Source organism: Bacillus rossius, chromosome 1 (assembly GCF_032445375.1).
Source record: "Bacillus rossius redtenbacheri isolate Brsri chromosome 1, Brsri_v3, whole genome shotgun sequence".
NCBI lineage: Eukaryota > Metazoa > Arthropoda > Insecta > Phasmatodea > Bacillidae > Bacillus > Bacillus rossius.
Window position 1 is genome coordinate 55,897,267 of NC_086330.1, and position 17,329 is coordinate 55,914,595.

At 36.3% G+C, this 17,329-nt stretch overlaps 1 protein-coding gene across 1 annotated transcript in view; it reads right to left on the reverse strand.

Moving 5' to 3' along the window:
• LOC134536332 (dual specificity mitogen-activated protein kinase kinase 7-like) overlaps positions 1-14,799 on the reverse strand; it is a 66,738-nt gene extending 51,939 nt beyond the window's left edge. The window contains exon 1 of the mRNA XM_063376088.1: positions 14,507-14,799. Coding sequence (XP_063232158.1) covers positions 14,507-14,657 — 151 coding nt within the window. The 5' untranslated portion in view covers positions 14,658-14,799. The remainder of the gene's footprint in view (positions 1-14,506) is intronic.
• Between the last annotated feature and the right edge of the window lie 2,530 nt (positions 14,800-17,329).

The following is a 17,329-nucleotide window of genomic DNA, read 5'->3' on the forward strand; positions in this document are numbered from 1 at the left end:
GATACAGGCTCAGTCCGAAGTTTTATTTCAGCAAATCTTTTTCATGTTTTACAAAAGGAGAAATTGGTTCAGGAAATTAAACCAATAAAAATACAATGTTTCACCACATCAGAACAACCACTAAAGGTTAACCAAGCAGTCGTCATTAAAGTTAAAATTGATTTATTTCCCTGGATGTTTCCATTTTTAGTTGCACAGGATTTAGCTACTGATATAATTTTTGGATCGGATTTCATTTCTAAAACAGGCTTAGTAATTGATTTGCGAGCAAGAAACTTCAAGTTCAAATTTAATAAATCTGTTGTTATCCCATTTGTTTAATCTAAAATACAGCATGAGAGTAATGTAAATGCAACACATACTGAAGCTGAGGATGAATGTGAGTTATCCCTGACACACCTCGACACATCGCAAAGAAAAGCAGTGGAAAATCTATGTCATAACTTCCCAGATGTCTTGACAAAGAAACTAGGTCGCACTCACTTAGTGCAATATGATATAAAACTTTTGGATAAATCCCCAGTCAGGTGTCACCCGTATCAATTATTGGGCCCCAAAATGGAAATCATGCGTGAACACATACAAGACCTATTGGACAAGGATGTAATTGAACCATCGACTTCCAGTTTTTCCTCTCCAGCATTTTTGGTCCCCAAAGGTCAAGGTCACCGCTTAGTTGTGGATTTTCGAAAAATTAACAAACAAACAGACATAGAAATGGTACCATTACCTGATTTGAATTCAACTTGTCAATGGTTTAGCAAAGTCAAATATTTTAGTGTTTTCGATCTTAATTCGGCCTACCATCAAATACCATTAACACCAAAGTCAAAACACATCACCGGCTTTTGCGTGCCCTGGAATTTATATCAATATAAAGTAGTTCCATTTGGACTAGCCACAGGCGCACAGGTACTGACTTGCCTCCTAGACCAAGTTTTTGGCGATTTAAAATTTAAATTTGTATTTAATTACCTGGATGACGTTGTTGTGTATTCCGAATCTTTTGAAGACCACATAGCTCATTTGTCTGTAGTTCTCACCCGGCTGCGTAAAGCAGGACTGACAGTAAACACAAAGAAGGTTAAATTTGCTCTTTCTGAAATTTCTTTCCTAGGACACATAATTTCCAGTAGAGGAGTAACAATTGACCCAAGCCGCACTCAAGCCATCGCAGATTTCCAACCTCCAAAAGATCCAAAAGGAATTTCTAGATTTATTGGAATGCCAAATTCATCCCAAATTTTGCAGAACATGCAGCCCCTTTAAATGCTCTTCGGAAGAAAAACACATCATTCAATTGGGGTCCTGAACAAGACAAAGCTTTTAGTTATTTGAAACAAGCTATAGCCAGCCCACCTGTTCTTCGAATGGCGGATTTCACTAAACCATTCATACTACAGACAGATACATTGAGTGTCGCCATTGGCGCAGTTCTATCACAAGAGTTCGATGGCCACAGGCAACCAATAGCTTTCGCCTCTCGCACCCTAACTCATCAAGAAAAAAAAATCGTCCTCAGTTTATGAACTCGAGTGCCTAGCAGTTGTATTCGGAATCGACAAGTTTCTGCAATACCTTGAACACAGGGAATTTTTATTAGAAACCAACAATCTGTAATGCTCTACTCACTGATTTTCCTTTAGCGTTTTCAGACTTACAGTGTCACCAAAATTCAGATCCTTACATTTCAGATATTATTCAGCAAATAAAATCAGGTACACCGCCAAAATATTGCAAAATTTCAAAAGGTCTCCTGTATCGACGAACAGCACAATGCAAAACTTACAGAATAGCCCTTCCTCAGAATTTAAGAGACAAGGTATTTAAATATTATCACAGCTCACCCATTGGAGCACACCTGGGCACATACAAAACAATTGACGGCATACGCCACCATTTTATTTGGTATGGAATGCATAAAGACATTGCTGAGAAGGTAAAATTATGTAAATTATGTGCCCTGAGTAAACCAGCACAGAAAACACAATTTGGATTTTTAACATCAGATGTTGCTGAAAGGCCTATGCAAAAATTATTTATAGATTTTGTTGGCCCCTTCCCCCGTCCTAAAACTGGACACACCATGCTTCTCGTAGCTATTGATGCATTTTCTAAATTTGTATGGCTCATTCCCCTCCGGCGAGCCACAGCAGAAACCACAATACAAGCATTGCAAATATCATTTTTAAAATATCAGGCTTACCTTCAATAATTGTGTCAGATAACGCATCACTATTTACATCCAGACTTTTCAAGAATATGTGCTTTTCCCATGGTATTCAACACGTAACCACATCTCCCTATTATCCACAGCCTTCACATGCAGAGCGTTTTAATAGGAACCTCCGATCCGCTTTAATAGCATATCATGCGAACTCGCAGGATAAATGGGACACTAATTTGGTCTGGTTACAAATGGCTTTCAACTATGCCAGACATGAGGGACACAAAACCACACCGTTTGAAATCATGTCACGTATAAACCCAATAATCCACTTTCTAATCTCTGGTCACTACAAGAGCTTCTCCCAGATAATCCTCGCAACATAAAAGAGGTCTGGAGAAGAGCTCAGCATAACCTGAACTTATACCATGCGGCAAGCAGGCAGAGATACAACAAGAAACGTTCGCCTAATCCATATACGGTAGGTGATATGGTGTTGTGCAGATCACACCCACAAAGTAAGGCGATCGACAAGCAATCAGCCAAACTTGCTTATCGCTGGAATGGCCCGTGGCAAATCCAGCGCTTTTTAACCCCAGTAACGGTTGCACTAGCCGACCCAAGTTCTGGTGCGTACATAACGCGCGCGCACATTTTGCATCTAAAGAAGGTGCACCCCAACATAAATTAGGTGCAGCCCTCCACTCCTATTTGAGGAGTCTTAAACAAAGCTTCGGCGTGCCATCTGCAACACGCAGTGTCGACAGATATAAAAATCCTAGGTTATATTTATAAGCAATAAAAATCCATGGTACTAGTTTGTAAGAGTGTTTACATTTCAGATGTTTAATATTAAGAATGTTTTAGGATAAAATATTATTTTTAAGTGGCACCACTTAGTCCGTAAGATCCACTTAGCATATAAGAGAGATGTAAATTAGTACATAAAATAAATATGTAACTTAGTTCATAAGAGAATGATGATACCTAGTTCATAAAGTTATGTGTAAACAATGAATAATCATGTCAATTAGTTTTTAAAGTTGTTTTGTATGGTCATGTTACCTAGTAAGTTCATCAGGTATTGTAAGTAGTTTAACTAAGTCGATTCTGGTACAGGGTAAGTATGCCAGATTTCAATCATTTTATGTTCACTGTTGGTTGCTTACCCTGGCTCCGCCTTTCAGTGGGGGAGTATGTGCCGGAAATTAGGCATTTCGACACTCTTTTTTCTAATTTTATTCTAATTTTAAATTATTTTTGGTAATTTTATTTTTCTTTATAATTTGGTAACTAAAGGGCGATTTACACTTTGTTAGGCTGGTGTACTCCCCTAAGTTAAACTTTGTGCCAGTAGTCCGAAGCACCTTTCCCAGAGACGTATCTGATATTTTGCAGATCTAATACTTTGCTGGCAGCCAGTTTAAAATTTCCCTCGCTTACAGGCACGTCCCAGTCCTGTAACGTTACTTCACTTCATGACTAAAACCGCCTACAGCAGCTCTGGACGAGCTGTTACCATTTCTCAGAGGCAAGCTGACCATAGCCTTAACTGTCACGAATACGTATTAGGTTCACTCCACTGAAAGCACGCCATGGATGCTTGTTCCCAGCGTCGTTGCGTTTTCTCCCCCCCCCCCCCTTACTCCACCCCTCTTCCCTCTCAGTTCTAAGAATTCGCCTAAGGCCAATGACAGGTCAGAAACCCCAGCAGACAGCGACCGTCTCCAAGGACGCCTTGCATAAAAAATTGTGTGTGCCAAGATGGACCGCACACGATACCCAGCGGCAAATTCGCGAACCTCCCAGCCAACTTATCCTGTAGGCCGCCAGAGTGCAGCACTAGACTGCGCCCTTTATTCCCTTGGTAAAGCAGACGCCTTGGGCGAGTCGATTCTTTTTATCTCAGACACCCCTCAACAGGTAGCGCTAAAGTCTGCCAGTGCTACCAACTTCGAGACATCAGTCAGAGTTTTTTTATGGCCCTCACTCGGGGAACTTCGGGACCTTTCGGTCCAGACTCCCAGTCACCCCCTCCACTTTTGATAGAAGACTTACTTTTAATTACGAGACGCGGTTCTCCGCGAGACACTTCACGTCGCGACTGCAGACGGACCCTTTTGCGAAAATCGGCGGATCGACGAGACACTGCAAGACTTCCATCCGGCCGCAACCGACTATGTAGTCGCTTATATAAGGGATGCTATCCCTATAATCTTTTTCAAGTAGTTTAGTCCATCTGCATAGTACAAAATGTAATAGTTTTTTCTTTTAAATTTTTTTTGAAATGATAAAAACGACAGAGACCAGCCGCGTATTCGCGGGATCCAGTTCCTGGCTGGCGACGCACCTGTAAAGAGAAGCCAACTCCCCTGTCTGGTGAGTGACGATCCGCGACTTTCCTCAACCTCCCCTTAACTTTTCCGGGCATTTTCTGCCCCGTATACTGTCTGTGCACAAGTTCTAATCAGTTTTGATTCTGACTGTTCCAGACAGGGTCCGAGAGCCGGACGCCGAATTGGCATTTTCATCTCCCTTCCACAACATGACACAAGCGCCCTGGCATCATGTACCCGCGTGATCTCCGGGAAACGAAGCCCCGACCTTCTGTGCTTCTGTATCTTTTGACCCTTTTCTGAACTTTCTTTAAATTATGTCGTCAGATGCAGTTAATTATATAAACATAATTTCTGGACTTTAAGTATAGATACTGGGATCATTTAAACATATTTTGTATTTTTTTTATTGGTTTATGTATTTCTAGTAAATGAAACTTTTGATAATTCCATGTACGGCCGGCCAATTATTATTTTTTGAATATATCTGAGAGCTGTTTAAGAATGTAATTAATATTGTACGTTAATATTTTCTTGTATCTGTTATAAGTTTCCTCAGTATGGAGTAATTATATTTCAGACGGAATCACACATTGTTTTTGTTCATTTCTAATAAACTGGTGAAACCTAAAGATCCACCTAGCAAGGCAAAGATGGTAATCAGACCGTGGTTTGCTGCTACAAAAATAATAGCAGTTAGCATGGTTTCAACCTAGTTACAATACCCCTCTGTTCAATCTCTCCTTTCCCTATACACCCTCTGTTCAACCTATCTCTCAGCTTTCCTCAGCCCCTCAATCACCCTAAACATTTTCACCAGTCTTTTACATTCCTTGTAAACAGATCAGTTCATGACAACAGATGCATTGCCTACATGCATCATGAACATGCAATCACATTATTAACAAATCCTTCATTTTACCTTAAAAGCTACACCCAAAAGGCTAACAAAAAAAATTAACAAATTAAAACAGTACCATGATGCGAAGCTTTGCATTACAACCGAAGATTCAAATAAAACTAATGGCAAATTACAGGTCAAGTAAAATTGAATATTAAAAAGAGCTTTGATTGATTTGCTTTATCAAAGCTTTGAATAGGCCTACTGAGAATTATTTTCCAGTAGAATGTTCATGTTTTCACCATGTTGAATATTCGGAATAAGACGTTTTCTTGTTCTGAATGGTTGTGATTTTTGCAAAGATGACTTATTTGATGTCTCATTGTATTTCTTAGTGTTCATGATCATTTGATTTATTAATATATATTTTCGAGGTTAGACATTTGCATGTTGCAGATTTTTGCAAACAAGAATGTTTAGTTAGGTTAGTTATAGGGATGGGTCGGTCAGTTCCTCGGTTCTAGGCCCCCGGACCGGAACCATTTTCGGGTACTGAAAATATCGGTCTTTTAAAGTTACGGGGTTGTTCATTTTCAGTATTTTCACTACACTTCAAATTTAAAAAACAACCGTTCAGCATAATTATTGTTAAGACGTGTTACAATGATTTATTTAATGGAGTTTTCCATTACGTATAATCATATAAATAATAAATAGGTAAATAAAACATTCCGCATATCTAAAACAGACAGAAGTTACTGTACGTACATATCTCAGGCGTGACTCAATGCGCTTAAGAAAATTGATGCAATCACAGCCATAACTATGTTCTATATTATATCAAGTGCAGGGATAACTTTATTCTGTATGTAAATGTAGCAAAATACAGATAATTGAATAATTTTCCGAAATTTCAGTCTTGATCATATTGTTATTTTAATTTATTTACAGTAATATGCCGCGGCTGCGCTGCCATGTTTAACTTATAAACGGTAAACGTTATTTTACCATTCCAGAATTAAACCATATGGTTTTAAATGTACATATGTAAAAATTGAAGTAAACAATTAATACCCTTTTAGATGTTACTTTAACATGTTGCTTATTTTACCGTAATTTTTCAACACATGCGACCAATAATACCGGGAGATTGGTACACAGCCAGAACTTTGACGTATTGTTTTGGCTACAGTCGTGGTTTAGACGATAAATAATTTGTGTTATTGGCACGTAAATTAATAAAGGAAGTAATATTTTCAGCTTTGTGCATGAGGAGTTTGTTTTGTTGCAGTAATGTTGTCTGTGTGGGAATATTTTGTTCTTGATGCAGATGAGAAGTTTGCTATATGCGAACATTATGGAGCCAGAATTTCTAGAGGTGTATGGAAATATACATCAAATTTAATTAAACATCTTCGCGGTCAATACAGTGACAAATTTAATGAAAAACAGGACAAAAATAAAATAAATGTGCCACCTTCACAACACACACTTAGTAAATTGTTCAAGTCACATGGTGACATAACCTCTTCTGAGGCAGGCGAGAATTCAAATTCAGCAAAGGAACAATTTTCTGCTTCTACTTATTCATCATTATCGTCATCTGCATCAACTTCAAGTGTTGTATCGAGAGATCCAACAAGTGTAGGCTTAACCCTTAATTTGGCAGAACAATTTTTTGGAAGTAAAAATTATTACAACAATAATTTTGCATGTTTGAAGTGATAAATAATAGAAAAAAAATATTCAAAAAATTCAATTTATTTAAAAAGTATAATAAAATGAATGTATCACATGTGATACATTGCCAAATATGCAAACAATCACTTCAATTTTGTGATGTGTCAAATATGGTACATTGCCAATGAAAGGTAAATTTTACAGCAGTTGGAAATCAAAAATATATAAAGTGCATAAAATACATATCGCAAAAACGTACGTTAAAAAATCAAAATTAGAGAATGTACAAGAAACATTCTAAAAGCTATATGTTTTACATTACAATTAAATATATGTTTTACATTACATTACAATTAAAACTTTTTACAGTACACAAAATTATTAGTTCTGGAAAGGAAATACCATTGAAATAATTTATTACCCAGTATAAGTTGCTACAAATAAATTATAGTGTACAAGTCAGGTACAGCAACAGATATTTCAAACTTTATGAGCTCAAACTAAAATACCACACAAAAAATTACACTACAATATTTCAAACAGCTAGTTATTTCAATGTTTATAGACTATGGTAGTGTCGTTTACTAGGTTACTTTGTTTTTTGAGTATGGAAATCTAAGTAATTGCTCTTCTCTTTCAGGCAAAACCTAAGCTTGCACTTACTGCATTCTAAGAATGTCTGGCCCTTGACACACAGCTTGCATCTTCCATGTGATGTAAACACTGGGAAATGTCCAAACATATCAAGTCTCACTTCGTCACATGGTCGAGGCTACATTGGGGCTTTGATCTTTTCAACAGGTGCAATGTTTGATTTGTTAGGTCTACCACGAACTCTCTTATTCAATGTAAGGCTCTCAAAAAGTTCAATTCGGAAAGCTTTGAGTGACATGCCTCGTTTCATGTTACACAGCTGAAGATCTTGTCTCATTAAAAGCAAAGCATTGTTTACACAGATATCAAGTAACTGTGCGAAAATTGCAAGGTACCATCTCCTTGTTTTTATGGGTGTCCGGTATAGAGCGATAAGCATATCTGCCAAATCTACTCCTCCCATATGTGTGTTGTATTCCTTCACAACATATGGACATGCAACCTCCACTTTTTCTCTAGTTTCTTTGCAATACCTCTTCACACTTGATATGGGATAGGCATCAGCATAAGAACAAACTAGAGTTGCAGCTTTGCTATCGACCCATCTGAAAACAGACAACTTGTGTTCGTCTGAAACTACATTACAGAAACTTCCTCGTTTTTTCTTTTTTACTGATTTTTCATCAGTGAGTTTTTTACAGCTAGGAATCCAATTTGCCCTGATTGTACCTAAACTGAAGATGCCAAGCTTATTCCGCGGGTAGTAAACCAAAGAAAGAGTTGTAAAATAATTGTCAAAATAGACAACTGAAGTTGCAGGATTAGGAATAGTTTTAGAATGCAATGACAACTTTTGAGTCAAGTCCAAAGAGTTCTTCTCTTGTAAATGGGCAGTTACGAAAAGTATCATCACCTCCATAAAGAAGGAAGTCACAAATTATACCGGAGACTCCAGCACGAACAAAGACTTTAAATCCCCACTTCTTGGGTTTACTAGGAAGATACTGCCTCCTACTTCCTGCCTTTTTCCCTTTGTATGGGATCATCATCTCGATAGAAAATCGAGATTCATTGTCTAATTTCAAGCACTGTTCCCTAATAATCTCAACTAATGGCCTGATTTTAAAACACCTGTCATCACTTGCATCATCATTGTTTACGATGTGGATGAAACGTCATATTTGTTGGTACTTTTTGAGGGGCATGGGGCTGGCTATTTTATCATACCTTAAATCATTCGACCAGTAATCTAGTTAACATGGCATGTCTACAACACCCATTAAAAACTCAATAGCTAAGAAATCGGTAATATCATCCTTCGTAACCACTAAAGCAAATCCACCGTTCACTTGTGTGACTTGAGTTGAGTATAAATTGGTTTGTTCAACCATAATATTCAAAATTTCCTCAGGAAAAACAGATGTGAAGTACTCTATCGGAGATTTTATTTTCTGTTGGTTCAAACTTATCTTGTTTACGAAAAGGAATGTTTTTCCACTTTATGTCTAATTTTGTATGCTTGGCAGGTCTTTTAATTGTTCCAGTGGTATTGGGTTTCATGCACTTTCCAATAATTTGGCTTAGAGGGGGACTCTGTGTTTCCAACTTACGTTTTGAGCGGGTTACAGGAGACTGCATTATGTTACTTGGTGCATGTGTACATTTTCCTCCCTTTGTGGTTACATGAGCATCATTGTTGAATGAAGTTGTTATGGAATCTGTTAGCTGTAACAGGAAAGTTGTGGGCGTCTTTGTGTTGTGGCGTTTCCATATTGATGTGAATTTATATTGGAGTTTTAATTTCTGTACAAATGGATATTGTTTGACTCGCAGTAGTAGGATCACTACTTGCTTTTATGGTGTCAGAATGTATTATCTGGTGTTCATCCATGTAATTTTTAAACGAACTGTCTACTATGGTAGGTAAATGTGCATCATATAAACTGTCACTTTTACAACTAACAGGAATGTCTTCAACTTGTGGCGGAAGAACAGGTAATGCTGTAGGCACTGTGGCAACTGCGTTATGGGGAAAAAAATACCAGTTGATTGTCTGGCTTCTAAAGCAGTTGTAGAATGTGTTTGAGGCAGTGCATGATCACAAGGAAAATTGGGCGTTTTTGTCTTTAGAATGTTCTTAGCATGCTGTAAATCATAGGAATGTTGGTATGATTCTGGACCTAATTGTGCTATATATTTTTCTAATGATTATATTTCTTTACCTGTATCTTGGGATCAACGGATGCTGTCATAGATGGAGCTGCAGAACTTACAGAACTTGTGTCGTCATTGTTGGTTTCCCTTCTTGATGATATTTTGAAAATATCATTTTCTGGATCATCTTCAGTCTGTGGCCATGTCTGAAACATCCCCATTTGTAGGAAGCAACTCCATAATGGACTGCACTCTTGATGAGCAGTAGATCTTTTGGCCCTGTAAAAATAAAATGTTTATATTTCAAACTATATATCTTTGAAATAAGGAACTTTAACTTGCCTTTTCACCCTAAAACTTGTTTGTTAATCTAAGACTTCCAGTAACAGTTGCAAAATATCACAATGATTTACTTGTTAACATATTTGGCAATGTGTTATATTTGATACAGCCTAAAAGCATACATAAATGTTAAGGTTTTGGCAATGTGTCATATATGATACATATGTAACAAGACATTGATTTACTAATTTTTGGTGATGTGTCACATGTGATACATACTTTTATGGCTCATATAAAATCAACATGTAATTTTATATTATAATACTATAGTGCAATGCCTAAATACTATTTTTGAAAGTATATAAATTATTTAAATTAAAAAGTTACCTATTTCATTAAAAATTTACATATAACTCACCATGTGACGCACATACTTCCTCCCTCGCGCTGCCATCTTCTCATCATGCTGCAATAATTTCTCTTTGTATCGACAGGTGGCATCAAAATCCAGAGAAAATAAAACTACACCAAAGATATTACAACGGAGAGAAATACGGCTTTTAAAAAAAGTAATTTCTTGTTTATTTTCAAAACTTAATGTGTCGTATATGATAAACCATGAAATTAAGGGCTAAAGTGTATATGATACACCATGAAATTAAGGGCTAAAGTGTATATGAGCTCTAGGCAACAAACAATAATAGCTAGTTTTGACAAGCAAACCAAATTTCCTCGTGGAGACAAGCGGCAAACAGACATTGTAAAGTTGATTGCCAAAATTATTTGTGTAGATGGGCAATCACTTTCTGTCACAGAAAATCGAGGTTCCAAGGTACTGGTGAACCATTTAGAACGTCGTTTTTCAATGCCTTCTCGTAAGAGTTTGGCAAATGAAGTCATTCCCCAGATGTAAAACGATGTTCCGAATGAAGTTAAGGACAAATTGAGCATAGAGGAATATGTTGTCTTAACCACAGATCTATGGACATCGGTATCCAATGATGATTATTTAATCTTTTCATTATTTAGATGAAAATTTTATTTGGCATCACCTGTGTGTGGAAGTTGTGCCATTTCCAGAAGTAAGCCACACTGAGGAAAATATTTGTTCATTTATAACAGAGGTGTTGGCAGATTGGCAACTTTCAGAAAAAGTGGTGGCAATTCTGAGAGACAATGGCCGTAACATAACTGCAGGTCTGGAGCAGTCTGCATTCGTTTATGTAGCATGTATGGCACATACACTGCAGTTAGTGTTGAAGGATGGCTTATTTAGCCATAAAATTCTTACCAATTTGTTGCCTCAATGTAGAAGGCTTGTAGGGCACTTCAAGCACTCAGCATGTGCTACGAAGATATTAAAACAGTGCCAAATAACAGCTAGTGTACCTCAGCAAAGGCTTATCCAGGACGAGCCTACACGCTGGAATAGCAAGTTGCACATGTTAAAAAGGCTACAGGAGCAGAAAAAGGCTATTTTGCTGACAAGTGGCGAGCTGAATTTACCAGAACTGACAGGCCAGCAGTGGACACTGATTGAAAACTTAATTCCTATCTTGGATATTTTTGATTCTGCGACACAAGTCAGCTCACCAAGTGTAACAGCTTCAGAGGTAAGTTGAAATGAAAATGGTTTGTCATACAAAGTCAAATGCCATAGGATGATGTAAGCCTAATTTTTTAAAATATATTTTTGCAGGTTATTCCATTAGTTCCTGTCCTAAAAAATGAGCTTCAGAAAGATGCACCAATTGGATCGGGACTACAAGGGCTGAAAAATGACCTGTTGGCCTCACTGAGAATAAGATATAAGTTACTGAAATGGAGGACAATAAAATACTGTCATCTGCAACTCTACTAGATCCCAGATTTAAAACCAAACCCTTTCGAAATGTACAAAAAGTGGAAATTGCAAAAACTGTATTGTCGTTTGAAGCACAGCAACTTCTAAACACAACTGTAAGGAATGCTACAATTTAAATTTTTTTTTTAGCAGTGAACATTATACACAACACAACTGTCCTAATTTGCTTCTGTTTTTTGTATTATATTTTTTCAGGACAGTAGTGAGACAGCCACAAATGAATCAGCCCTCCAGCCAACTACTAATACAAGCAGCATGGACATATGCTCTCGATATAGTGACCTGTTTAGCAAATCCTCCAAGGAAAAAAGGACTGACGGCATCAATGAAAATGAATTAAGTCTTTTTTTTCTTTTCTGAAAATACTTCACCAGCCAACACAAACGTATTCGAATACTAGAAAAATTGCAAAACATTTCCAACTATGAGAATACTTGCTAGAAAGTACCTGTGTGTGCTACCTTCCACAGTATTTAGTGAACGGCTTTTTAGCACGGCAGCATACATTTGTGATAAAAAACACAACCGCTTGGATCCTGATAAGAGTCAAAATGCTTGTTTTCTTAAACAAAAATCTTAAGTGATTCATTTCATTCAACTGGCATGTTCATTTCCTATATATTTGATATCGGAATAGACCATTTTATATAAAATACTACCGATGACAGTAAAAATTTTTCTTCTTAAAGATTGATTATCCTCATAACCAATGAGACAGGAACCGGAACTGAAGAAGAACCGAACCGAATTCCAAGAACCGAAATGGAACCAGAACCAAAAAAATTACAGAACATACACATTCCTAGTTAGTTACATTAATATAATGTATTTAATCTATAATGAATACTTAATTAATATAGATGACATAATTATCCATCCAATCATGTGTTATTTTTACAGTATTTTAAATGTGGCTAACCTCACCAACCATAAAAGATAAATTTTACAGGAAACTACTGGAAATGCAATGTAGATTTACAGAATGGTAAAATATGTAAAGCATTGGAAAAAATAATTATTATTGATTGTTTTAGTTAGATGGCTGGTAAACCAAGTGAAAAATTATAGGATGTTTACTTAAAAAAAAAAAAAAAAGATACAAGGTTCGGCAATTTTATTTTCACATAAGTAAACAAAAAGTTATATAGGTATATTTAAAATTTCAGAAAACCTACCCTAAATGCAGAAGGGCCTATGCTCAATGCTTGTGCTATAACTGGGAAGTGGGGGTGGTATTTAAGATTAGGGTTTATAATTAATTTTTTTTTTCATGAACCAACCTCAAAAGTTTATTCCACGCACATTTTAATTTTATTTTTTCCTTTGTTAATCTTTGGAATCTTTCTGTTGCATAATTCTCTTTTTATATTTGTATGCGGGAGCATATATTTTTATGAATCATACTTTCTACTATGGGTTTAGCACACAGACATAAAACAAAACCAAATTTAAAACCACTAAAAGAAAGATTACGCATTTGTAATTCAAAAACACAGTGTTGGAAGAGTTGACATATATATAATATAGCAATTTAAAATTTGCAAACGGGAGGCCTTGATTGCATTAAAACAAATGAATGTGTCTGGTTGGGCTATACTATCGAGCGGCGAAACCATTTAGTATACCAAAACTTACAACACTAATTTATCAACATGAAGTAGAATTAAACTTAACTTTGTGATGTCCGCTTAAAGAAATTTTAATTTGACTGAATTTAACTTTACGAACCATATTTATTACTTAATTTCCAAATTATTTTCATGCAAAATTGAAGTTAGTTTTTTTTATTTCTATTAATTGTTTGCATGCAAAATCAAAGATAGTTTTTTATTACTACGCCAAGTAAGTATAATTCTAACACATGTAATTAAGTACACATATCGTATTTTTTTTCTTTCAAAAAGTATCTCCCTTCAGAATTACACTATTTTGATTATTATTAATGTAGCTAACCTAACCGATTTTCAGTATTTTTATAGCTAATCTAACCTAACCAGCTGTTTTCATAATCTAACGCCCCAAAATTAAAAACAGCATTTTTGAATTTAATTTGCTAATTTTGCAGACACACCACTAATCTTACAATTTACTGTTCTAAGATTGTAAAGTGAATGATTGGCAATATTCAGTCACATGTATAAGAAATAATTCATGCTCTAAATGCAAAATTTAAAATTTCGTTAATTTTGTTATGTTTTAGGTAAGTACTAATTAAATGTTCTACAGCAAACAAAACTTCTTGCATTAAGTCTTTAGTGATTTGTGTAAAAATGTTCCGCTTTCTTAACTAGCCCACCTAAGATAATCAATCTGTGCAATTTGATGTATATTACAGAAAATTTACAAAGGCAAATAAAAATCTTTAATTAACAAAGATCAGCTATTTTTAAATCTGTACTACATGCTATGAAATTAAATTTTAATTGGTTCAACTACAAACATGGAAGAAATGTTTATTAACACCTTATTTTTCCTGTCAATATTTTAAAATTGGTAAATCCCAAGCAAAAAATACATTAAATGCGGACTAGAATAAAAGTAAAAAAAAATAAGAACGTGTGTTATCGTAACATTCAGGGAGCACTTACATTCTCGAGGTCTTTGCATTGGCCGATGCTTAGGACTTGAAGTAATATTGGTCAAATCTTTGTCTCTGAGTCTGTCTCTTTCTCTAGCTTCATTTTCAGCTTGAAGTCGCGCTTGAAGATCTTTTATTTTGCTCTCTAACGTACTGGACATTTTGTCCAAAACAACACATTACACCCGTTAAGAGTAGACAACACCAACAATCGCAAACGTAAGAGAAATTTGGGAAACAAAACTCCCTTATTCCGTTATAAACGTTGGCAACATAGAAGTAAACAACTAATCGTTGAATTAAATAGTTCCCGTGTACGACTGTATTAAATTGACTAACTTTTGATTTAGTAGATAAGATGGACACACATATATTTATTTATTTTTAAGCAGCTAGTAATTTGAGTTCATCAACGACAGTGTTATTGCTTCTGTTCTTGATTTACATAAAAAAAATCGATAAGTTGGATTATCAACAAAATTAATTGCATTTATGAATGTGCTAGGGAAATTGAAGATAAACAAACCGGTCAGAAGCCATGCAACAACCGAAAAATTACCTCTTTACAAAAACGATGTCGTAATTTTGGACTTAATAATGGAATTAAACAGTTAGGGAGTAAGGTAAACCGGGGTAAGTGTATTTTTGGGGCAAGTTTATGTAACCAGTCCAACTGTTTACAGTTATATTATTATTATTTTTATTATTATTGTAACATTAATTGTGTATTTCATGAGCCAATATCATGTATTTAATTATTTTATTGTAAAGAGGACAACCAAAGTATAACAGATATTACACATCTGATTGCCAGAGACAACACACTTTTAACTTCAGGGTCTTCTAAGCATTATTCTTTGGAAACTTTATTCATTTGGTCTTAGTTCAGCACTCTTACACGCTAACATCCAAGTTTTATTTCACTATGCAGTTAATTTGGTTTGCTAATAGCTATAGCTCCTTGGTTGCTAGGGACTGAAAGTAAATAGTTATAAGTAGGAAGGAAGGAAACGCCATCGCCATCTTGCAGCGGGAAGATGTTTCTCGGGCTGGGGTGAACCAAAGCCTTGGTTGCCGCCCGAGGAATTGAAGATTCGCGTCATCCGCGGTCGTGTACTATTTAGAATTCTCCATTCATTCTACGAGTTGAGAGAATAGTTCTGGACTGAATAAGTCTTAGATAGGGAGTATCGGCGACATCGAGTGCCAACTTCCGCGTCGGTCCCGTTTCGTCCTGTAGTGGTTCCGGACGACTGATGTCAGCGCCAGCTACGATCGGCCACGACGATTGGTGAGACCAATCCAAATTAATCCCGACTTTCTAGGACGAGAGGGAAGTCGATTCTTCAGCCAGACACCCGGCTACTTCAGATCTTCTGTAGTTCGCCAATTACAGCTTACAGCGTCCAGTGTTCCAGCGTAGCAGCAGACCACCTGGAGGTCCTGAGAAGAGAGCCTCAAGCCTCCGACAGCGTATAGCTAGACCCGGCATGGTATTCAATGTGTTCCAGTGATGTAATTTGCATCTAATTACCGACACCTAGGTTTGAACAGAAATTAACATACAAAATATATTATTTTGGTTGTTCTCGCTTAGTTACACGTTAACAGTAACTTTACGCCCATATTCAAGAACCCATTAAAATCATGTTTTCCAGCTATTACTATTTCATTTATAACAAACGTCAGTTAATTATAAAAATGACCTGGACATAAGTAATGAAAATTTCCACTAGTCACACAACAATACCAAATTTCCTTTTAATAATTACTCTCTGGACAGTAACACAGCGCAGTGACGTGCTAGCTGGATTATCAGTCTGGTAGTCAATCCAGTAGCAGCGTTCCTGATGTCTACTGCGAAGAGAATAGGCACCAAAACCCCATGAGAACACACCACAGTAATTAGAGAGTGGTGAACATACCATATTTAGTTAGAGTGGCTACCACAACTTGTGGCCAACGTATACTACAGAAACCATATTAAATTACATTTAACCCAACCCATTAAAATTTTTCAGAACTGTCTATACAGGTAAGCTGGCTGTGGTTTCAGAAAGCATTACATTGCTACTTTCCATGCAAGTAAGAGTGGACACTCTTCCACGTCATGTTATCTATAGTTGTTAGTAAACACTAAAGTGCACCTTTTTCTCTATGTAGTAAGTTGGTAAATGTCTTTGGATTTCGTTTGTTAAGAACACATTTTTAGTTACTTTTTGCTGCTCTTCCAGGTACCTATGTAATTAATATATGATGGGAAAACACACAAAATATGAGATTTAGTGTTATATTAATACTAATTAAAAATACCATCATGGGTTACACTTACCTCAATAGAAGTTATGAACGGGGCAAGTGTAACCTAACTATTCTGCATGGGTTACACTTGCCCCGTGTCAGTTCTTGAATTGTGCCTAGTTGTCGAACAAGCTATGTAGGGCTGTATTGCCATACTTACATTTTCCTTTACAAGTTGCCAGTGTCTTTGTCAACTTCAATGGGGCATGTTTCTTGTTTCTAGTTTTTGTTTCAAGCCCCATAACTTATCTTAATATACATTTGATATTAAATATCACATACGTTGAGTTAATGTAAATTGTGATGTCATTGCCAGGTAATTATTGTGAATCATTTCTAGGTTAGTTGGCATTGTTGTTTTGTTGCAGATAAAATGGTGCGCACATACGTTCGTAAAAAGGCGCCACCTTCGTATTCAAAGGCCACCTTAAACAAGGCTGTGGAGCTTGTGAAAAGTGGACAGATGACTGTATATAGAGCTGCAAAGGTTTTTAAAATACCTAAACCTACTGTATACAAACATGTCAGCGGA